This window comes from Lepisosteus oculatus, chromosome 5 (genome assembly GCF_040954835.1).
Source record: "Lepisosteus oculatus isolate fLepOcu1 chromosome 5, fLepOcu1.hap2, whole genome shotgun sequence".
Taxonomy (NCBI): domain Eukaryota; kingdom Metazoa; phylum Chordata; class Actinopteri; order Semionotiformes; family Lepisosteidae; genus Lepisosteus; species Lepisosteus oculatus.
Genome location: NC_090700.1, coordinates 36,652,750 through 36,677,564, shown reverse-complemented (window position 1 = coordinate 36,677,564; position 24,815 = coordinate 36,652,750). Strand labels below are relative to the sequence as shown.

Genomic DNA, 24,815 nt, shown 5'->3' with positions numbered 1-24,815 from the left:
TGAATGCTTAAGATTTATGCAGGTCCTGACTGTATACCTTCTACGTATGAAACTAAGGAAACTTCACTGAGTGGAAATGAAGTTATTTGATTTTCATTAGATATATATACCCACTATATACTTATACCCACTTGGTTTAGAAACAGACTATTCTCATACATTTCACTTGACAGCAGCGATGAATATGCAGTATGAGAGACTTCACCCAGCCCACACATTGCACTCTGCAAAACCCAAAGTGCCTTACAGCTGTGTTCTTAAAAATGTGAGGAGCAGCACATACTTCCTTGACAACACCGCAAGCCTGCAGGTACCTCAGTTGCAGGAGATGCCAAGATCGAAGGTCAAATGATGCCAATCAAGAGCCCTAGCAGCGCATTGACACGTGTTCTGCCACGTGATGAAGTGGTCATGGTTGCCTTACTGGTCAAACTTTAAAGAGACCTACAAAGCCTTGTGCCTCCCCCAAAGATCAGGACTAAGGTACCATACCGGTACCCCTATTTCCCATAACCCTATGCAGTCCAGCCAGTACCTTCATGCCCTCCTCCCAGCTGATCCACAGGTCCCCCCGGGTCAGGAAGCAGGCCACCGCGTGCCGGGCCAGGTGGTGAATCCAGCCCTCCTGCCTGAGCTGGGTCATGATGGCGTCGATCCAGGGGAAACCAGTCTTGGCCTCGGCCCACTTGGCTAAAGCTTCGGAGTTGCGGTCCCAGGGGATGCGCACGCAGATGGGGTTGCCCTCCATCTTGTCGAAGCGCGGGTTGGTGGTAGCTGCCGTATAGAAGAACTCCCGCCACAGGAGCTGCCCGTACAGAGAGAGGGGTGGAGAGCTGTTCTTCTTCACCTGAGGGAGACAAGGGGAAAATGCATAACCCATCCTTCTCTTCGTTTTTAAAAATTAGGACAGTTATTTTTTTACTCTCAGGTCACCGTACCGACTCCTGCATCCCTGCAGGAAGAGCAAGGAAGGGCAGAGAAGCTCCTCTGACCTGCTCAGCCATCAAATCAGCTCATCAGCTTGCAACTTATAAGAAGGGCAGCATAGCATTCGCCAAGGTTGCCAGCAGGGGTCACTGTTTCAGTGGTAATACCGGTCAGCTAATTCCATGCCAACATGTGTCTGCTCTTGAACAACTCCGAATACAATCGCCCCAAAACCAATCAAACACACTAGTCAACTAGCCTGCCAAACTAGTGATGCACTGGTTACAGGCGTCTGATAGCGACTGGGGTGAGCAATTCTATTAGATGGCCAACAGAGGTGTTCGTGGGGCCAGCAGGGGGCGCTCACCCTGCGGTCCATGTGGGTCCTTATGCCCCAGTATAGTGACGGGGACACTATACTGTAAAACAGGCGCCGTCCTTCGGATGAGACGTAAAACCGAGGTCCTGACTCTCTGTGGTCATTAAAAATCCCAGGGCGCTTCTCGAAAAGAGTAGGGGTGTAACCCCGGTGTCCTGGCCAAATTTCCAATTGGCCCTTACCAATCATGGCCTCCTAATAATCCCCATCTATGAATTGGCTACATTACTCTGCTCTCCTCCCCACTGATAGCTGATGTGTGGTGAGTGTTCTGGCGCACTATGGCTGCCGTCGCATCATCCAGGTGGATGCTGCACATTGGTGGTGGAGGGGAGTCCCCATTACCTGTAAAGCGCTTTGAGTGGAGTGTCCAGAAAAGCGCTATATAAGTGTAAGCAATTATTATTATTATTATTAACACAGGGTGACCATGTTGGCCTCCCCCTTTCGATTTCTAATTTGGGCTGGTATTAACTAACCCAACCCACAAAACCTCAACACCAAGTCCATCAGGCTGAATTGTTCCCATGTGTTCACACAAAGATCAGCACAGCGTAAGCTTGAGCTGCTCTTCTTCCTGTTAAATCCTCTTGGCATCAATTTCCTCTTCTGTTTAGAAAACGCATGGACACCTAGAACCTATTTAAAAAGAGCAGTCCTACTACACAGCTTCTCTGTAGTTTGGCTTCTAGAAGATGCAAGTAGGCACAAGTATCTGAGTGTCAGAATCACGATTGCCTCCACGTAGCTAGTCACTCGGACCCTTCACATGCAGAAATGTTTCCATTCTACAGGACCAGGTGCATTAACAGACCAAACACTCATCCCTTATTGCCCACAGCATTCGAGAACAAGTCCTCCCTCACAATGACCACCTGGCCTCCCCCTTACCTTTCTATAGAGGTCGGTGAGTTTGAAGTAAAAGAGGCGGCAGGAGAGGCAGCCGAAACGCAGGTAAGGGCTAAGGCCGGTAGGGCTGGCCAGCAGGGAGTTGGCATTCATTCTTGGTCTTTCGAAGTTGGCAACCCAGGCCTGAAAGAGACAGCGGGAAGAGAGAAATGAATGTTATCATCATGGGACACTTCCAGTGCAGATGTGAGACTCAGAGTGATAAAAAGAGAGCAAAAACATTGGGACGTGGCTAGATAAATGCCAATTCTTATAAAAAAGGGTAGCACTGAGGTGTGGCTAGAGCTCTGGACACTGCTGCTGTAACCCTGAGCAAGGGACTTCACCCAGTACAATACCCTGCTCTACATATGGGTGCAAAATGAGTGGATAAAAGCATCACATTTTTCTGAAGATCCAGGGAAATTTTCTTCACTACCTAAACTGGCACTCACATAGGAAATGGAGCTGAATGAAAAGTACATCATTTTCCAGTCATCTGCTAAATGCGTTTTGTGTCACAGTGCTGATGTTTAACCACCAATCTCAGAAGTGCACCTCCTGACAGTTCCCAAAGGAATGGACACTGGTTTTCTACAGGTCTCAGATTTGACAGACACTTACTTTCCTCTCCAGGTGTCTCTCTATCCGGGTCAAGGCCTCGGTCTCTCCTCCAGGCCACACGGCTGATGGCAGGCCTTCTGTGTCGAACCCTGAAGCACAAGACAATCAGAGAACCCCCCTGAAGCACCATACTCGCATAACAGAAAACTGTTCTCTATCCTCATTAAGGAGAACAATCACACAGAAGGAAAGAGTTCCCAAAGAAGTCTAGCAAGCCAGATTTTCCACCTTGAAACAGGTATTACATAGTACATGGACGTGCATGTTTTTCTACTGACTGTACCCAAGCCAATGAATGAGACCACTCTCATACTATAAGACAGGTTACATTCAATGATTTAAAAACTGTGTAATTATACATGTAATTTACACATTCACCCTCTTTAAAAGCAAACCTAAACAGTTCTAAGACCTACCCAATATTTCAATAAATCAGTCCTTAAATGTTCAAGAGGGCTGTGTGGGCACCTTATTGGTTGACACCTCACCTAGCTCCTCTAGTGAAGGCACCCCATATTTGTCTCCATGGTCGTCTGAGACTGGGGTGACGCACTTCCCCATGAAAACCTCTGAAAGGGGATCCACAGGCAGTTCGGGGGGGTCCATGCGGCTGATCAGGGTCTGGAAACGCTTGTACGTCAGTGGGGGCTGCCCCCCGTTCAGCTCGATGATTCTGGAATGTAGAGTTAGATGGGCTGAATGCACAAATATAGCACAACACAGCACTGAGGCCAAGCCAGACACAGCGGGCGTACAGCACAGCGCAGCGGCCAAGCCAAGTTTACAGGCCCAAAAGTCAAGGAATAAATAAATAATAAATGAGTAATAAAGAACTACTGCTTGGGCAGGATCACCAGCTCAGCACTGACTTCACAACCTTCTCAACATTACAACTCTACCTCATTGTATGTTAACACTAACTGAAGCCTGGAACAGCACACTATCAGGATAAAAGGATCCCAGCTATGGGGTTTGTGAATCCATCATCAACATGGACCTAGTCTGTGGGAGCATCTCACCTGTCCAGGTCGTACAGCGTGTGGGAGATCTTCACGATCACCTCCACCCCCGCTTCCGTCGCCAGCTTCTTAATGGCAGCATCGCGCTCCTTGCCGAAGGGCTCAGAGTCGTACTCAAAGGTCAAGCGGGAGATTTTCCACTCCTGTCCATGAGGGAGAGGGCAGACAGGGATGTCAAGTCAGTCAGTCCTAAAGTTGCCTTCAAACATTTCAGTCAGAACGATGGCTCCTAAGTAGCATCCCACTCATGAGCAAGACAAGTCTGGCAGCCTAGTAAATGAAGGGACTGCAGTAACAACCAACCTGCCACCAGAGGCCACCAAAATGCTGTGGACCATTGTAAATAGGCACACTGGGTGTTAATTTGTGAATTACTGGTAAAGCATTTATTGGACATTCTCATTGGTTTAATTAGTGATGTGCTGAGTATATAAAGGGCAGTAGGATTTGATGCTCCTCATTTCTCGGTTATAATTCTGTAAGGAAAAAGTGCTCAAACCATACCTCGAAATTTTAAAAACTCAGAATAATGATGTTCTCTTTACTATCTTAGGGATGCTTAGAAAGCTCATGTCTGCGAACATGCTGGCCCGTAACTGGAAGCAGAAAGCCTCCCTTTAACCAGACGCCCGTGGGCTGCTCCTTGCCCTGACATTGCTCGAGGGGCTGGGGACAGGGTACTTGCCTTGAAAAGCCGGGGGAACACGTTGGCAGGCTGTCCCCGAATGACGAAGAGGCGCGAGTTGAGTTTTCGAAGGTTGGCATCAAGGTCTTCCAGGCACTGTAAGAGGAACCTGAAACGATAGCAGAAAAATGGCTTTAAATTACTTCAGTTCCCCTTTGCTCTGTCCATTTCTGTGTCAAACACTTCCACCGGCTCACCAGTGTGTTCACAGGATGCAACAGCTTTTACAAACGACACAGAAAGGCAACCTGGATGAGTTCACATGTATAATAATCCAAGTTTACCAAATGCAGCCATCTGTACCAAGCACTGGCTTATTAACGAACCTGCCCTTCATATAACACGAGAAGGATTGAAGGGCCACCCAATGGGAGTCTTTGGTGAAAGCAGCAGTAGATAATTGGTCGAGGGTCCTCAGTATTGAGAGAGGGGAACTCCTGAGTTTGCTTCCCGAGACAACAGCACAGACTTCACTTGCTGAAGTGAGGAAAGGGAGTGCAAGGCAGATGTGAAATTTGGTCGGTTCTTTGGAACAGAAGTAGTATTAAAGAAACTAGAAAAAAAATACTATTTTTCCTCCCCCCCCACCCCATTTAAAACTTTTGACAACAGGCTTTCAAAATGAAAGCCTAAGTAGAGTCTCTCCCACACAGTGCTTCCTCCCACTGCCTGCTGCCGAGATGCAAAACAGGAACAACAATCAGAGCAAACGAGAGAGGGAAAACAACTCCCCCCTCAGCACGTGGGCGGCTGAAGTGCGTCGTGGGTGTGAGCACAGGCGTTCTGCAAGGCTGAACTGGAGCCGTCATGTCTCCTGCCTCTCCGCACAGCTGGGTCACTTTCAACCGGCTCCCAGCGAGATAGATGTGCGTCACAAGAACATTAATATTCAGAGCCGGATGCACTCCTTCCATTCCTGCAGAGCTACCTTACCATCCTGCCATTTTTAGCCTGCATCTTTATTAGAAACAGGCAGCCACTGACCGTCCAAATGCGATCTCTAATTGGTTCTCAGCGTCATACAGGGACCACAGGAAATCGCTACCTTCCGTTATTTACCACATTAGTTCCAAAGACGTAATGCTCCGAAATAGCACAGGCGCTCAAGTTTAAAACTTAAATGGCCAAGATATGAGGGATCTTTGCCCTTTCCCATTCAGAAATATACATATATGCATAAACACCCACTTGCTTGTGTTCGGATTCAGTACCATTAAAAAAAGGGGACTGAGTTTAAACTAAAAAAGCAGTCTGAAGATTCTGCCCAGAGTTCTATTAGGATTTCATGCAGAACTTTTTTTTTTCCAGGTGCTGCAAATAAACATGCTGCAGTACCACCAGCAACCAGCAGAGGGAAGCCACACTACAGTACTACCAGCACCTGCATAAAAACATTGCGTCTCACAACGGAGCCCTGCTTTTTCCCCGAAGCATCCCATACAATCAAGCTCTAAACGTTTCATATTTAAAGCAATAATCTGTTGTTTACTCTCCCATCTATTTAATCTTCAAGTGTTTTTGTTCCTTTTAACAAACCCTGACCTTTCAGTAATAAATCCAATACGAGGAAAGCGTTCCGTTAATTAATTGAACAAAACATGTAGTGATGCAATCGGGCTGTTTGTCTCAGATTTAGGAATAAAAAGGCAGAGCAGCACCAGCACTGGAGAACCTTGGAAATCTTCCACTAAGTTAGTGTGTACAGCAGGTCTAAAATCAGTACACTTGCTCCTCTGCAGCTCCATAATACAGCATTTCATTCTCTTCTTGCTCAAGGTACAACATTCCCTGCCTTCGACCAGTGGATCCCTAGTGTCCAATAACAAAGAAGCATAGTGACGCACTTCAAACTTGGGTTTGAGTCTGGACTGGGCAACCTCTGTGGAGTTCACATGTTATGCCCCACTCCACGTTTTTTTCAGGTGCTTTGGTCTCCCCAAAACCTCTTTCAAAAGACCCCGTTTCAAAGGTTAACTGGCATCTCAAATTTGAGCTTGTGTGCCCAGCAATGGACTGGCAGACTAGGTTGCAGCAACACATAGCAGGAATAAGCCACTTTCTAGTAATGGATGGATGGGTAACCAATTCACCTGGCTCTTGGCCAGAGGGTGGTATTGTAAACTGTCCTTCTAGAGCTTAGGAATCACTGTATTACTGTAAGAATTGTGGTACCTTTGTGCATTATTGTGAACATGTTAGTCCTCTCCATTTTATCCTTTTGCACTTTTCCCTTTTTCACAGTCGCATTGGATAACGTCTTTTTCAAAATATTAACAGCTGAAGTAATAATGTGATGCCATTACAAGCTTTTTGGAAAAAAATCTCTGTGAAGAACTGATGGCTAGCTAAAGCGCCCTCTACTGACACTGGGAAGCAATGACATGAAGGCCACATCTGGCTCAGATCTCAAAACAGCCACTGCTGCTGCACTCCAGACCTCAAGGGCTGTGGGAGTGGGTGAAGAGAGCACAGCTTGGATGAATGGCCAGTGACGCCTCTCTTTCATGCCACGTCCCCCTAGTCTAGACAGCTACCTCCCAATCTCACTTCATTAACTGGAAATCCAGGACAGCCGACCTATGAACACCATGGCAGTACAGACTACATGCAGTATGCTCTCAATGGATAGTGAAACTCCCGTCCAGCTGTAATTGACCACAGAATACAGCTTTGAGGCCAGAACGTGTCCTCGGGGACTTTCGATTGTGTTTTATCCATTTATTTTTGGAGCGGTGTTCAATCTTCCTTCACTAGCTCTGTCCAGATCTCCAATAAAACCAGAGCAGTCAAGCTGTGCTCCTGGAACAGGAGGAGATCGCAATGCATCATCCAAAGGGATCGATTGAATTAAAGACAATCCGATCTTAGCCACTGGAAAAAAAAAACAATGTGCCTGTGGTAGGCGCGTGTTGCAGGGTCTGCTCTGAAAGAACCTGCTCGAGTTTGGAAGGTGCACATTAACAGGATGGCCATCTACATGTTCTTCCTCATCCTCACTTTGGAGAAAGATATTACAAGGTATGAAGTCAAGACTCTCACTGCATGGCAGTTTGAGTCATTTAAGACTTGAAATGTAGCAAGCTCTTATCCATGTTGACACTAGACACCGAACATCAAGCCCATCTGCTACTTAAACATAGATGTGTAGTGCTTTAACAATTCAGGCTGCACAAAATCCTGTATCTTATAAAACCTGAAATGGATCATCCTGGCATGGCAGCAGGAGCCTTATTTAATATCTCCAAAGCCTGTTTTATTTAGCTACAGGCCTACATCATAATCTACAGGTCAGCTGCCATCCTGAAAGCAGATCTCTATATATAAGCAAAAGTGGGCATTGACAATACCCTTAAAAGACACCTCCAAGGAAAAATCAGGTTGCTGCTGGGCCTGTATGTGACACTCTAACCTCTGTGGCACACTGAATGCTGCACAAAAATACTGTTCTTAGTCTGAAACCCTAAAAAAGGGTCTTGACTGTGGTAATTAAAAATTAGCAATGGCACTAGCTACAATAGTACAAATGCAGGCTGTATCAATCTGGTCTACCTTGACTGCTAGCAGTCTGCTGCTTCTCCACCTGATGTGCCATGTTATGGGGCTTGCTAGGTGTCCCTTACAGTGGGGCTATACTTGAGTGTAATGTGCTTTGGAACTCCTCTAGGTAAAAAACAACAAAACAGGCTTCACTATATGGGCAAACTCTACTCTTAGCCTCAGAACTGCAGTGTTAGTTCCCCGGGGACTTGGAGTCTGCATTTTTAAATCACAGTTTAAAATATACTAGCTTATCTCAGAGGCTCATTGATCTCAAATGAGAGCAGCAGTCCCTTCAGCTGTACAAGATCCAGATTTTTTAAAGCCAATCAAGCCTCTCGGAAAGCTCAACGTGTTGGGTTTAGCTACCATTCACGAAACTGCAGCCCATTCATAGCCCCATCTGCCCGGGGATGTATGCTAGCTATTTCTGTGCGGGTTAAACCCCCACCTTCTGTTCACGGCAGAAGGCGGCTCACATGGTCCTGCAGAAAGATCAAACACCAGAAAGCTGCCAGGCATCTCCTGGGGCTGAGACCGGTCATTCCCAGACACAGTCCATACAAGCACTGCGTCACAGGGAAAAATCACAGGGCACGTGTCCACCGGAGGCCTGCTGAAGTGGGAGGGATGGCAAATGTCCAAGACCTGCAGGTGGAAATGGAACAGCCGACCTGCCACAATCAGAACTGCAAACGCGCTCGTCCTTTTCCAGGTGGAGCAGGAAAATCCTTCGGGATACACCTGACCCCAGAAGAGCCTGCCTTACCCCCCACTTTCTGACTTTGTATGCGCTTCTGCTCTTACTTCCGGAGCATCACCGAAACTCCTTAGCACTGTGCATCATCCCAGCACTTCATTAGCGCTGCACCTCCCATTTACTGCAGTTTTCCTGCCCTCTTTCCAACATTATCAGAAGTAACTCAAAATCACATCCGGTCAAAATATCTGCCAGATGAATGAATGTAGAAGTGTGAGCAAATGAAGACCACACTGTTACAGCACAGCCATCAACGGCACAAGAACACTGTACTGGGAGAACAAAATATGTACAAACAGCATGGATTCTCCAAATCAAACAAGAGGATGGATTGCGAAGCACACCTTCCAGAATCCTAACTCTTACGCTCTCAGAAAAGGAGTTTGTATTTTTGTGGAGAACACAAGTTAGGACACTGGACACTTTGAGTGTCTGCTTGCCGAGGGTGTATTTTGGAAAGAAAGTACACCAGGCAGAAATGCCACTACAAGCAGCCTTGGGTAAAGCATGTGTAAGAAATCTCACTTTTTCACAAGCACATCAGTCCTGCAAAAAAAATAAATAGAAAAAGAACACTGATGCCCATATTATGCTGGTGCAAGTTATACCCCTTGGTATTTTACACATGAGCAAAAGAATCATCCCAGAACATTATCAGAACATTTCCAGAATGCAAGTTTACAGGTCACCAAAGCCTTATGCTCTTCATACTGTATGTCTTGCATCTAAGAAACATTTCTGATTTTGCCTCAGATTCCGCAATGCTTGGTCTCAAGCACAGGAGAAAGATACCGAAGGCACAATGGGGGTGGCTGGGTTTAAAAAAAAAAGTTAAAAACATGCTCTCCTATTAGTGCATTTCATCTTGAAGAAAAACACTTCAACACTGGTAACGCAAAATGTCTGAAACAGTGGAGCTTGATTCATACCTCCCACCAGTACTCAACAGCAGTCAATACTCAGTACCTGTCAACAGACACCCACAAGACCCAAAAACAGAACCGGGCCCACCTTACCAATTCCCAACATCACTGCTGTGCCAGGAAAGAGCTGTTAAGTCGTAAAAAAATCTCCATCAGCCTTTTTTTTTGTATAACCTGTTTTCGGGGTTTTTTTTAAATGCGAAGGAACCAAAGTTACTAAAGAAACTGGGGACAGCACGGTGTATACAGCGATTCTAACTGCTGGTCGTGGTCTCAGGTGGTCATTTGAATAGCGGTGTCATTTTAACCTGCTGTCTTCTCTAGTGACCCTGTCTTCCATTTTCAATGAATTTAGAAATGACCTGCTGCTCCTCTCACAGACAGAGCCACTGAGCTGGCAGAGCACAGAGTTCTGGTCATGACAGCATGCACAATGGAAAACTTATTTTAAGCTCATTCTTGGTGTGCATGTATATACACACACAACCACACATTTTATATATAGGAAAAAAATAAGACACCAAGGGCGAAGCATGTATTATGTTAATAATAATGATAATGTTTCATTATTAAGTATCAGTCCAAACGTCTATGATGCAGATGTTCAAATTCCAGATTTGTACAATACATCTAATTAACACAGGTGGAAACAGGTGGCAAGGAGAATGAACTGCAAATAGAAACGCGGCTGTTCCAAAGAGAAACGGCACAGAAAACGTGCAAGTTTAAAAGCCGTCAGGAACCCAGGAAACAGAGAGAAAACTGCGCTTTAAAAATAGTCATGCGTCGTCCTGCACTTTTTATTCTACTGAAGGAACCAATCCGTTTTCTGTGTCTCATTGCAGGGCCACAGCACTGGAGCCCAAGAACTGGGAAAGAAAACTCACACCTTCGTGATTAGGTAGTGATTTAATGTGGAGCTCAGGTGGAACACAAAGCAGAAGATGATGCCCTTGAAGGACTGGCCTGTCCATGCTGGTCAGGGAGATCTGAAGGTCAATCAATGAAAGGGGGGGGGTATCAGACAGCAGTGGGCCTGAGCTGCATGCTGCTGACCCACAGTCTAGACTGCAATGCAAAGCCCCAGCAGGACACTATGAGCTTACAGGGTGATCAACCCCCTTCTCCCCAACGGCTGAGGGAAAGTGACAGACAGCTCTACTTTCTGATCGCGTGCTCGACCGTGACTCTCTGCCGCCACAAGCCCCGATTACTGAAAGACTTTCAAAGCTGCCCGTGTTCCCAATCCTGGGACAAAGTCACCGTGCATGCGCACCCACACAAATGTTTTATTTCTGTGCTCATGTGGATCTCCCATTGACTCTCTTTTTTGATTTACCGCTCTATTCTACTAAAAACCAAATGTTCAGGTACACTGAAATTTTTAAAGGCACAGGTTAGTTTTAGATTTAGCAATTGGTCTTGTGCAGATGGTCTCACAGTGCCTCTTTCTCATTATCGGAATATCTACCCAAGACCTAGTAAGGAGTTGTAACTTACTATTTCATACTTCAAGACCAAAGTACAGTATTTAAACAAGATGGGTAGATCTGTAAAGATAATGTATAAAAAAAGTAATTAACAGAGTAGGGATGTCCCTTTTTGTCAGTCTGGAGTTACTGTCTCCATGGGGACACTTTCTTAGGCGACACCTGCACGTGTGTGCACAATCATGTCTCTCGCTGACCTGCTCGAGACCCCTCCAGTTGTCACATGGAGCTCAAGCACCCTCTTACCTAGGAATGAGCCCAACTTTAGAAACACGAGGCCGGGAAAGGTTAAAGGACTCTCACAGCAGCCCTGAACGTCTCTGGAGTTATAAGATTAGTTTCCTCAGCATTCCTGCTAAGAAAACACATTTCAAAACATAATATTTTTAGCTTTCGCCACAACTTTTCAACTCACTGATTTACTGCTATGAGACACAAGAGTTGCTGCTGTCCTCCAGTGTAAACATCCTGTGAACGAGAAGTCAGGCAAGCAAAAGATTATTCCTACTCCCCCAGAACTCTTGACACACCCCTGGGAAAACAAGGTTGGTCCCGTTTTGCCTACCTGAGTGCAGTGACATTTTTCCTTGGGTGCTCACAAAAGAAAGAATGCAAAGTGCAGCCAGCAAGAGCACATGGCAAGGCTACATTACTTCACTTGTCAAGGAGTTGGTTAAGAACATGACTCTGCCTGAATCTTTCTTAAGGGGAGGCTCTCTGAACGTTTAATGACATCTAAATACAGAAGGGACTTCATGAACAAAAATGTACTATTTTGCCATGCTGGCTGCTTGAAGCAGTGGGTGATAGCCGTTCAGAGACTCTGGACCTCCCACTGGAAGGTCGTGGGTTCGAATTCTTGGCAGTATGTTGCTGATGTGCACTCACTCCGATTTCTCCTGAAATTTCTCCTGATTTCTCCTGTTTTGCATGGAAGCCTCTTTCAGTATGTTTGCTAATTTCTGAAAATTAATTTGCCCTGCATGTCTGTAAAAAACAGACTTTGAAACATTGGTCCCAGGAAAAAAAGTATACACTGGAAAGAAAATTAATATTTTAATATAAAATTAATATAAAAGTTTTGCCCAAACTGCAGGTGTGGTGTTTTGCATGGCATTACTTCATTTGAAGGTGCTGTCCAGGTGTACATGATTTAATCTGCAGCTGTGCAGTCACACTACTGCAGATAACAGCGTTCTGGGATAAACTATCAGAAGCAATTTCACCCACAATCCAGTAAAAGTGACAGACAGCTGGGGATGGTCGTTAGTCCTGGGGAAAGGGTGTGGTACATAACCAGCGATGTACTTGGGGAAAAAAAAAAAATAATCAAGGGAACAGCAGGCCCTCTGGGAAAAAACAACAATGTAGAATAAAAAAAAAGTGTTTATCCTACAGGTGTTAGGACAACCTCTAGTTGCAAGCTTTTAACTGGGAATCAGGATAGGCCAGGATATTCAAAGGCTAAACAAAAGATATCTTAAGAAGCAGACAACAGAGGGGCTAATTAAGGCCAAAGGATGTAGCCTGTCCTGTTTGCCTCTCGCCGAAGTGTTAAGAATATACTATATGCTCCTGTGAACCAGACTGCTCAGGACATTCCTTCAAAGGCAATCCTAAGAACATTAGTCACGTTTCTGGGACTAGAGCCAACAATAGCTCACCCCTTATATAACAGGCCTGTCCTAGATAGCACTGCGCAGGTGCAGCCTCAGACTGGAGCAAAATTAGCCCAGTAACCTCATTTCAGCCTCTCAATGGGGAGCCTGCAACCCAGTAAGAAAATAGAGAAAATAGCAGTGTCCAGAAACAACAAAGGAAATTACACACACTCCAGGCAAAACAGCCTTGTCTGAACCGTGTGAGAGACTGGAAAAAAGGGCAAAGATTTAGGCACAGAACTGGAAACAGACACAAAGAAAAAAAATCAGACATTCCAGCCACATTACACCATACTGGAGTTTGGCAGTGGTTGAGGTGACTCCCCACCCTCAAACACTGTGTGATCACATTTCACCTCAGACATCAAGCTTTCAAATCGCAAAGAAAATAGGTGGTCCATTAAAATCTCATAGAAATACAACATTGCACAGTGATGTTTTTGGCATTATTTTCATTAACAGATAAGTCAGTCATTAATAATACAGGGTCATTGACTTTGTTGCATAAGCACTAAATGACCTCATTAGTAAGAGTTCACCTGTGGCCAGTTAGGAAGTGTTTTAACTGGTTCAATTTCTTTCCTCAGACTTGACAATTGCAGACAGGAACTGATGTGTCCCATTTCTCACAAGAGTGCCCATGTGCCATCAGTATGCTGGAGGTTGACACCTCAGGTGGACAAAACTAATCTCTTTAGTTCTGAATCAAGGTTATGTGTAGACCGCCCTGACTGTGCGACTTACACATACTTAATGGTGCACTAATTGGCTTTTGAGAACAACATTTGACCTCATCAATCCCATTTACTGCTTCCTCCTAGACTATGTGCTTCCCTGAATAGTCCAGTCCGTCTCTCGTTTCCCATCATGAAAGGACTAAATAATTCAGGAAAGGGAGTGGTGCTGTTAGAGTAGACCACTTCTTTACCCACATCAAAACAGCAGGTTGCCTGGCAACCTTTGAGGAAAACACTGGGAGTTGGCTACTGCCAGCAAAATGGGAAAAGAATGGGTATTAAATGTCAGACTTAAAAAAAAAAAAAGGTTGCATATTTCTCAATCGAGCAAAGCACTGAACTTGACAATTTAATCTCAGTTACCTACCAACTGAATCCAACCATTTCCTTCAGTGAAACACAAAAAACAGTTTGCAAACCCTTCCAAAACTGGATTCTTTGAGGTTTTAAACTTTCAACTTTTTTTTTACTCTACAAAATTTGAGTAAAAAAAGTATTTCTAATTCTAATTCTTTTTAACTAATTGGTACTGAACTTTCACAATACATACAGTGCAGCCCGGCAGCTTTTGACCCGTTTCTCTCATTTATGCATGCGATTTCTATATGGTTGACCCAATATAGACATAAAAACCCTCAAATTAAAGCTAACATTCTGCACATTTACCTCATGGTCATTGTTTCATTTCAAACCCGAAGTGCTGGAGTACTAAGCCAAAACAACAAAAATTGTGTCCCCATCCAAATACTTACGGACTGCTCTGTATATTCCATAAATACAAAGCAAGTCATAAACAACGGGGGTAGGGGCAGGGCATGAGTGGAGTCCAAAAAGGTATTTTGTGGCCAATTTGGACACTCTTGGAAAATTGGCTTCATGCAGCCTTCAGCACTCCAGTGGACCTGTCTCACAGACCACCTCGGGTGTCTGCAGGTAGCTCCTCAGCTCCATTTCAACTGTATCTCTGTCACAAGAGGCAGATGGCCCTGACCCTGGGACATTTCATTTTGAGAAGAATCTGCTCAGACTCTTCTTTCCTTTCTTTTCCAGTACTACCTCTGGTTCAGCTGCAGCAGCGTCTCCCACGGCAGCTGGTGGGGTAGACACTTTTTCAACAATTTCGTTGCTTGTTCCAATCTCGCCAACGCTGCCTTTCTCCATTTCTCCACTTATTGGCGTTTTGCAGACGGGCACACCGAACACGTGCGTTTGGGAAGAGGACGCCCGCGTGTTTTTGTTGGCCGCAATGACCTCCGATAATAAACCGGACATCGGATACACCAAAGATCAATAATTCTGAACCTATCACATTTCCAAATATCGGCAAAATGAACATTTTCAGAATCATATAATCGGGGTAAAATACGGCAGAATTTTTAAACTACGACAGGTCAATAGTAAAAATTTCCTAACCCTGTTTTGCGACTGTGCTGGCGGCGTAATCTATGTTAACATCAAAATCCATTCTCTACCGGTATAAACGGTAAAGCCACATCCATATCGTGGCACATACCATCTATACCAGTTATACCGCCCACCCCTGGTTCATAGTTGATTAAAAGAATGAGATTGGCTTTAACTGGGAGATGGTGGGGGCTGAAATTATCTGACGGTAGTGAGTCTCCTTTGGATGTTTTTGTCAATGTGGGAGATTGAGTTTAATGATTTCAAGGAAAGAAGGAAGACTCGCTCCTATAATGCAGGGGAACAGGGGTATGAACTTTACTGGCTGGGTCATTTGGAAGCCGGTCTGGGGCTCCAATGAGAGTCAGAAAGATTAAGGATTTACAGGGGGATCTGCAAAACATGTTTGATTAGAATAGAATGTGCTCCCAATTTGCCATAACGTAAAGTACTAACATTTAGAATACATCCATTCAATCTAGGCCAAGAAGATACAGGCTTGGAAAACAAAAAAACATTCAATTAAGTGTTGATGGGATTGCACCTGGAGAATGAAAAACCGAACATGTTTTGTACCGAGCGGCATTGCTTTGACAACTGTTGTGTGAACTCTGAGAATTAACCTTGATCAGATCACATTATAAAATCTGTTCCCAGAAAGAACGTGCGTCAGCTCTGGCAAAATCATAATGCTGATAAAAGAAAGCACGCTTGCCTCTTCCTGGACACTAGTGCAGAACATCATGGCTGACACGGAGTACGAGGCTGGTGGCATCAAAGGTTAATCTGTGTTTAATACTTGCAAGGAGTGAAGAATACTCTTCAGGCAACAGCACACCTTAATAAGGTAAATGACCTTATTACAGCGACACAGGACAATAAAAACAAAAACAAAAAGAATGAGCAAATGCGCCAACAAGCTGTAAGGGGAAGAAACAGACGGCATTTTTTTCAGTTGTTGAAATGACAGTTTGCTTTCCATTTCCAAAAACACTGAAAAATGAGTGTTGGCTTTCACTAAGGGCTTAAGAGCAAAAGTACCTATTGCCCTTTAAAGGAAAGCTCTCTTAACATTTCAGTTAAGTTTGATACCAACACGGGTTCATTCTGGGATTTGTTTGTTGATGGTTCATTGACCACACAGTTATCAAGACTAATGTTCTTTGACCTCTAGTTTTTTTTTTTAAAGTTGTATCCTCACAATGATATCAATTACCATCCGTGTCAGGCAATACAATGCTGCGGAGGTTCGAACTGCAGCCTTGTAGCTCCAGGGCCCAATTCTGGCTGGAGGGGTCTCTTCTGTGGGGAGTCTGCATGCTCTCTTCAGGTTCAGAGAACATACTGGATCTTAGGTCCTTCTGCTTTTATGCTCTGCTTGTAGTATGTCTTGTACAATATGGGAGTCCACAGCATTTTCTCACTGAAGCGCACAGGAAAGTCAAAAGTGGTGCCGCAACACAATAGTAACTGAAAAATAAGATCTCCGACGGAGCTCAAAGAGCTACATGCATAAAGAGAGACTTTTTTTCTTTGAGTACTTCGCAACTGCACGTATGGCGAGCCTGGTTTTTGAGGCGAGTGTGGTTCAGCACGCAAGCTCTTGGCTTGGAAACTGCTTGGAAAAGTGGCAGAGGGAGTGGCGCTGTGTGTGCGCCTGCCCCTCGGCACGCCGCACTCACAGGGCACGCTCAAGGCCTGGCCTTCCTGCAGCAGCAGCACCCGCGACCCTTGTTCCAGGCGTGGCGTTAAGCAAACACTCTTTGCGTACCTGCACTAGCACGCCAGGGACTCTGGGCTTTATCCACCCAGTGCCAAAGCAACGCCCACTTCCCCGGTACAATTCGTGCCAAGAAATGAGCCCAATATGGTGGCCATTGCAGAGAACTGGATGTTGTGAAAGAGTTTCTCCGCATGCTTTTATTTCTAAATGCCCTTCTCTCACCAGGGAGACAAACGACAGACCTGAGCCAAGAAATCATTAAGAAGCCCCACAAGACAAAAGGGCACGAGCGGCAGACATACACTTAAGACAAGCCTACTTCTTTTTTGTGGATTGAACTACACAGGAAAGAAACAAAAAACCAAGGTTAATATATTTTAATTCTGAGTTGGAAAGCCAGTTATAGTGTTGGTTGTTTTAGTTTAGCAATACAGGCCTAGAAAACAGTGTGGGTTTAAGAATAATAATAAAAAGTAGGGGGAAAAAAAAGTGTTGAACTCAAAATTACCACAAAAGCAAAAATTGAAAACCACGCCTTCAGACATTTGGCTACTGAAAGACTAGTACCTCCTGATGTGAATCCCAGTGTCACTACTGAAGACAGAGAAAAGGAGGAATCTGAAATAAATACATTGAAATAGGAGAGAGAGAGGAAGAAGTTGGATGTTTGATTTTCCCCCCCTCTCCCAAAAAGCAAACTTTTTTTGTTTTTAGTAAAAAACTGGGACTTGATTCACAGCTCGGGTTCAACGTCCAGTCTCTCCACAGCTCCCAAGCGTAACTGGATTGCTGGGGCGGTGTCTTCCTTGTGTAACAGGCCTCTGGGAGCAGCCTGTGGAAAGTGGGTCATCACCATAACAACTAGTGACTCACAGAAACCTGATGCTCTGGCACACTAACCTACATCCCCTACATGGTAGGGTTTTTGCGTTTGTTTGATTTTTTTTTAAACGCCTAAAAGGTACGTAATCCAAACGTAAACGCACACCAAAAAAAGCCACTTAAAGAGGAATAATTTGAAAAAAAATCTTACAGACACAGTTTATAACAAAAAGGTTATTACACAGTTCCAGGTGGACCTGCTCTTCAAAAAGTAAATATATTTTATTTGCTCATGATTCATAAACTAATACAATTAAACTATACAATTAACGGTACGTCTTACCCATTACTATACACAAGCACTGACCAAACAAAACTATTGACAATATACCGCTACGTTTTACCAATAATACACAGGAATAACAGACCTCAAAATACACTGAAAGTGGTGCAATAATTCTTACCAATCTGGAAATTGAGAATGCCAAGATACCACATCCAACTTATAGTCTACCACTACAGAAGTTTCATTATAAGCAGGTTATAGCAAACCACAACCACCTAGCCTGAAAACAGCAGGCCAACACTCATCTGCTTTCTTCTCCTCCACTAAAGTAAGACCTGTCAACCTGCAGTCACGTGAGGTTTTTAAATCACACTGGAGAAACTAGATCTGTGTCCAGGTGAAAGTCTCCCTGCAGCAGTATTCTAGATGCTTGTGCATCCCACAGGAGTCATCCAGGAATATCAGGTGATTAAACCTCCAAGTTTAAAAACTCTCATGATCATTTTTCAAAACGAAAAACATCAGATATAGGAAACTTAGTTTCTTTGATGCTTAACTTCACAAGATCACGAGCCACTAGCCTTTTGTTAGCTTCGCACAGCTCATCAAAACAACATTATTCATCTTAAAGAAATAATCGGAAGTTATTACGTACATTCTTAGGGTCTGTGTAGGAGATACAAATTTATCAGGCTCCCATGTGTAATTTCAAACTGCCAAAAACCTGAACAAATATTTTCATCAACACCCACATGTAACAACAGTGACTGAATCACTGAAAAATGTAGCTGATCCGTTTCCAGCACTAGGCAATCACCAGACAGATAAACAAAGACATTACAGCTTTTTTTACGTCATTACTGCATTACTATAGAGATTTCCAGGGTGTCTGCAGTAGCATTATTCTCCCTGACATTACCCGTCATCGACCCGTCCGCCTCTGGGGTTTATACATTTTTAAAAATGATATCAGATCAGAGCAAAACCACAATGTCATGTACAACACCCTATCCAGGCACACCCACAAAGACAAACCAGCAACTTAAAAAAAATTAAAATTAATAGTACGCATTATTGCTAATAGTATTATGTGGTCTTTAGATCTATGCAGATTTAAATTGGAAATCCCAGCATGGGCAATCAAGACAACATTACATACACTGATCCACACCCAAAGAAGGCTTCACAGCCAAAATGTTTCTTTTCTATTCTTTTCAGCATGGCATAAGCCCTTACTTGTTCCTTTGCAGCCTATGCATGCCGACACAGCTACCTACTTGATTACATACATGGCTGTTAGACTGTCCAGGACTTTACTAGGCGGTCAGATATAGTATGCAAGGATGTGTGGAAGCAACTTGCGACCCACTTATTAACTTGGATTCTTCCAAAAAGCACAGCACTTCCCACCCGTCAGTAGGTATGTGTGAGGGGGGGCTCGTGAATGCCAGAGTCATGGCTTTGCCCACGGGACAGCTGCAAGCTAGTGGCAACATCAGCAAGAGGCAAGCCTGCCAAAAGACTAGGACTGGCACAAAGAATAGCAGGTGTCCGCTATTACCCTGTAGCAGCAGATAAGCTGTAACTGTAAAGTCTCAAAAAATGACCGGGATGGGATTGAAACTTTAGCCTTTAACCCAACTGAGGGCCAGATGCGAGGCAGAATAAGCACTATGAAGAGCACAGAATAAAAATAGCGTGGATGCACCGAGAGAACACAGGCTTAAATCTTTGTACCAGCCCTCAGATGCCCATTAAGCAATGAGCAGGATCAATATAAAACAAAAACATGGACAGGAGCCTTGTTAAGGAGATCAGAGGGATGGATGCTGGAGTTCACCTGAGCCCTGGATCAGACCAGGCTAAATCTTCGATTTAAGCACTCAACTCCTAATGACCGCCCTGCGGCTCTTTTACTGCTCCATGCTCGAGAGCAAGGCTTTTTTACATGCCAGCCGAATCGGTGAGCGCCACTGCTGGCTGGCATGTCAGACGGTGATGTCTGTGCAGGGGATATGGTCAATTTGCCAAAAATCGCACAGCTCTACCACTTGTTGACCTACTTTTCCATTTGTAGGAACCCTTTCTGGAAGAGCAGATTGCTCAGGGCTGTCCAGAACCTTTGATGCATGTGTTCCTGCATTGCACATTGCATTCATTTACACATCCCAGCAGAGGGTGTGATGGAGTGAATCAGCACCCATCCTCCTGCTGGACAGCACTACCTCACACCGTCTTGCCTCCCTCTCCACACACACACACAGCTTTTAAAACACAAAAGCTTAGCTCAACAAATTTCAAAAGCTTTCGGTTTTGCAATTCAAATCCAGCAACACACAACATGAATTTCAAAAAATGATTTTTTTAAACCCATCGCCCCCCCCACTCAATCAGAGCTTTGGAATTTTAGCAGACAGATGTGCAGCACAAAAACTTGGAAGCAGCTCTCCCAGACATCACAATCTCAGCCTGAGCCCGACGTGCTCTGTGAATGGGAAAAATCGGGAACATGCCAGGGAGGAATGACATTCCGAGAGAAACATAATTTGGAAAAAGCTGAGCATCAGTGTTATTTTACTTAAAGGCATGGTAATAGGAAAAAAGGCCAGCTGACAAACTGTCCAGAAGGGAAGTTACAGATACAATGAAAACTAAAGAAGCGATTAACCTCCAAGCAGCAGTAGCAGCATTCCACCCGGTGTCTTCACACAAAAGGATGGATGAGTGGTTTGCAATCTGCTAGATACTGCTAACCCATAGGCGTGAACTGTTTCCAAGACCTCTTGATGACCGAATTGAACAAGAAAAAATTACAGCCAAGGGCTTCAGCAATGATCCCTTTTTCACCCATGATTCTGGTATTCAGGACTCGGCGGGAGACCTAATCCTCCACGTCTCGGTACCTCCAAGCTACTAATCTGCTGGTCCTCTGACCAGGAAGCACACGTGAGCTGTAAAAATACCGCAGCTGGCCGTCAAGTCTTCACGACGGGATTTATTTTGAAACTGGCCATCTGACAAAGTTTATTTACAGGCTTTTCGACCAGTTTAAAGAGCAGATCTCCCAGGATAACAGCCTGTCAGTTTTCCATTCCAGGTGTCCGAGACAGAAGGGAAGACAGCTGCCTCTTCCAAATTACTCCCTACATCCAATTAAAGAATCACCAGCTTGCTTTCTGGAACAGACACCCATCTTGCACAACTTGGGCCAAAACAAAGACATGCTTAAGAAGCAACACAAAAATAAACAGCCGACAAATTTCTCTTGGTTTCCATGTCCTTCAAGAAATGTCAAATCAAGATTATCCAGTTGGCAGACATTTGTATCTCAGGCTTGTTGCTCATCACCTGAAAGCTTCTGAAAGCATTAAGCAAATGCACTTTAAAAAAAAGCATTATCAGCTCTTTATTCCTTACTGATGACTACAAAATAAAAACGTGGTGTTGTCCACTCACAGAATCTTTACAGTTCTGTACCTGGGATCCTAACTGAACTGATGGAAAGACGATTGTTTAACTTACTTACGAGGAAGCAGGCAATTTGTCGCAGTGGATAAATAAGAGCCCTGCTTTAAGCAATCTGTTTGCCTTCCTGTTGTCGGAGAAGGTAAAAAGAACTGTGCATTTAAGAGTAACAGCTCTCACTGGTATATAGTGTGCAAGCTTTGAGAATGTGCACTTCTCAGAACTGCTTAAAGACAGAAACCCGCTCACTATCCCTGCTGGAAAATCAGACCACTCCAGCATGCCTTAAAAACATTGTTCAGGTAAAAGCCTGGACACGCCAAGAGAGCCGTCTCACTTCAAAGAAAAATGTCAGTGCATTTACTGGGCTCTACCATAAATGTGAAAAGCCTATCATCAGCACCAGGTGTTCTGCTGAGGTACAAGTGTCATCAGGAGAAGACAACACTTTGGTCCGAGAATATGATTGATAGAGCAGGGGTGTGAGGCCCTTTAGCAAACCTGTAGGCTTGCTGCACAGCCTGCTCACGGGCACAGGCAGCACAACTTAGTGTACAGCTCCATGTTGCTTAGGACTACCACTACCACGTTGGGGGCTCAAAAGTAGCATAAAGATTACTTTTTTGAAAATTTTGATGGACAATTTAAAAAAAAAAACAACACATCACACATTGCTGGGAGAGAGATTACGCAAAGTACTTGCCTCCAAAGGCAAAACTATAATGGTGCCCACATTCAAAAATTCAAATTCCTTGAAGGCAGACTGACATGTTGGAAGACCAACTGCAGAACACAAGGGCAAGCAGCAAGGAAGAAGTACATGTCAATATGACCCCAAGGCACAAAGAGGTGTGAGAGTCTGCAACAAGATCCTTAACTCAAGAAATGCAGAAAAACTTTTTTTTTCCAGTAAAAAATGAAAAGGGGGGTGCAATGATTCTCTTAATATGCTCCTAGGAAACAAAACACTGGGACTCTAAAGGGAGAATCACAAGACAAAAAACACCGTTTGCCTCTGACTCCATGCTCCATTAATTCTGACCTGTATAAGTGGATCGTATCATTTTAAAAGCATCATTTACCTCAACTGCAGTGCTTCTAAGATATTACATGTCAAGACCTTTCAGTTTTTCAGCATTAACATGAAAAAGAGTTCACCGATTGAGAATTATGATGCAAAAGACTTTTAAGAACATCATTAATTTGCCCATTACAATAATTGCTATGATGCAGCTTATGACATCCATAAATCTATGCAAAATGTATTTAAACTGACAAACTGAATGAATTTTAGCTGCTATGCGAATGCAAAACTATATTTAGCAGGGGTTGTGCACCAAGTAATCCATCATTCAGATAAAACGGAGAACAATGTCACAGCAGGTAGACAATTATACATAATGCAATGCCATTAGAGCACTCTTCTGCGCACTGCACTGTAGGACTTCCTGTAAAAAAACAAAGCACTTGTATTCTGAGAAAGCTTTTCATGTAGCCCCAGAAAGATGCGTTGATTGTTTTAAAGCTAAACATTTAATCTGGGACTGGGATTCCACAGCTCAAGGCTGTTGGGTCACATGGCCGAAACGCATGAACTGCGCTCTGTTATAAAAGGAGAGCTCGAACCCTAGGAAGGAACAGTGCCTTGGCACTCTCACTGCACTGCCACTAGAATGAGAGATACTTCATGTTGGATGAAGCAGGCTCCCCTCCTGTAACTACAAAGCCTTCTAGATGAATTAACCTGAAGGTTGGAGTTTTCTCCTCCAGTCTGAAGCTCAGTCTGTCTCCTTCTGGAAACATGCAAGCAACTCATTTCATTCACAGCCACATCCACATCCAACAGCCTACGGCACGCTAAGGTCTCACTGCCCTGCCACCCCCAGCACCACTCACCTCCATCTGTTGACTCCGAGGTTGGAGGAGCCGGCAAACCAGGGATCCAGGAAGTAGACGCAGCGCACTGTGGAGGCTCCCCGGATGGCCTCCTTCAGGGCTGGGTTGTCATGGAGACGCAGGCCCTTCCGGAACCAGTGGATGGAATTCGGACCCATCCTCAACTAGAGGGAGGGAAAAAGAAAAGAGGCAGATGCTCAATTTTTTCACCTTTATTTTGAAGAAATAAAGTCAAGGCTGACAGTCCTGGTCCTGCAGGGCTTATTCCAGGCTTTGTAACCCCCCCAAGTCCAGAAAAGGCTCATAAATACACAGTTCCATACAGAAGGCATCTTAGGCCAGAACGGATCCAAGGAAAACCCAGATGTTACTATACGGCTGTCCAGGGCTGGGCTTTATTCATTAAGACACAGTAGTTAGATATAAGTAAACATTTTACTCAGCGGTCTGAACACCTTCAGCATCTTGTTCCCAAATAGATTATCAACATGAAGATTAGATGCTTTGAAAAGTTAAATTTTAGAATAAAATTTGGGAACCACGTCTTGAAAAGACTGGTATTGAAAGCAATGCTCTAATCACTTTTTAAATGTGAAAGATGACAAAGATGACACAGAAGGCTGTGCAGTTAGAGCTGCCTGTGAAATGCTCTTCTACGTCAAATGATACTGTAGTGCTAATAAAAAAGCAAAGCAAAAGCCTTGATTGTCAACAAGTTACTTAATGAGGGTCTCTGTGCCATTTTCATGTAAAATGAGTCACATGAGGACTATCTCCAATAACTCACACTTCTCCAAACTTGTCAGATCACACTGCGAAGCAGAGAAGTGCTGAATCATGAGCAGCAAGATGCCGAGATCTGTTTGTCTGCTGCATGTTGAAATGAAATGTGTCACGTTATGGCCTTTCTGTGTGTGGGGGGAAACCAGTCTGATGTGTGTATCGGTGAGGATAACTCACTTTGATACCCTTGCTCATGTACAATACTGCCTCCTCTGTTAAGTCTTTATTCGCTGTTATAATCCCTTTTAGAATGACATAAATACATCTTCAAGTAGAAGTATCATAATTCAAAGTATCCAGGAAATGAATTGACACTGAAGCAGGAGCTCTAAATTCAATTAATCTGAATCTGAACAGAAACATGTCTGCTGATTTGTGCGTTTAAAGGGGATATATAAATACACCATTACATGCAGTGGTTCTCAAACTGTGGTACGCGTACCATCAGGATCACCCCCAGGGTGGTACGCCAGATGACTCTGGAAATTTGTTCTGTGCACTTAAAAAATTTGGGAATTAAAAATTTTAAAAATAAAATGTATACAACTTTTTCCATCTGTGATTTACTTAATTGGTTCCAGAAAGCTTGAGATGAGTTTTCATATTTTTTAAAATAAAATTAATTTATGTGTCAAATACGCAGCCTACGTACTTAACTACGCAGATACAGCATGCGCCAATACTCATACAGCATGCTCATACTCCTCTCAGGCTTTCAGAGACACAGCTTAGTGCCACATTCACTAACAGAACAAGTGATCAATAATGAATACCCCACAAAAATCAAGTATGACTGTATGTCGTGG

At 44.1% G+C, this 24,815-nt stretch overlaps 1 protein-coding gene across 5 annotated transcripts in view; it reads right to left on the bottom strand.

The window, feature by feature from the left end:
- Window positions 1-24,815, bottom strand: part of cry3b (cryptochrome circadian regulator 3b) — a 44,232-nt gene that overhangs the window by 15,969 nt on the left and 3,448 nt on the right. For 4 of the 5 annotated variants that reach the window (XM_015342517.2, XM_015342519.2, XM_015342516.2 and 1 more), the window contains exons 2-8: window positions 23,227-23,390; window positions 4,523-4,631; window positions 3,838-3,980; window positions 3,307-3,491; window positions 2,819-2,907; window positions 2,198-2,338; window positions 536-847 (exon numbers count right to left, since the gene is read on the bottom strand). In XM_015342517.2, coding sequence (XP_015198003.2) covers window positions 536-847; window positions 2,198-2,338; window positions 2,819-2,907; window positions 3,307-3,491; window positions 3,838-3,980; window positions 4,523-4,631; window positions 23,227-23,384 — 1,137 coding nt within the window. In that variant the 5' untranslated portion in view covers window positions 23,385-23,390. Of the gene's footprint in view, window positions 1-535; window positions 848-2,197; window positions 2,339-2,818; window positions 2,908-3,306; window positions 3,492-3,837; window positions 3,981-4,522; window positions 4,632-4,848; window positions 5,066-23,226; window positions 23,391-24,815 lie in introns of those variants that run through there. The other variant, XM_069190331.1, reaches the window with a different exon arrangement.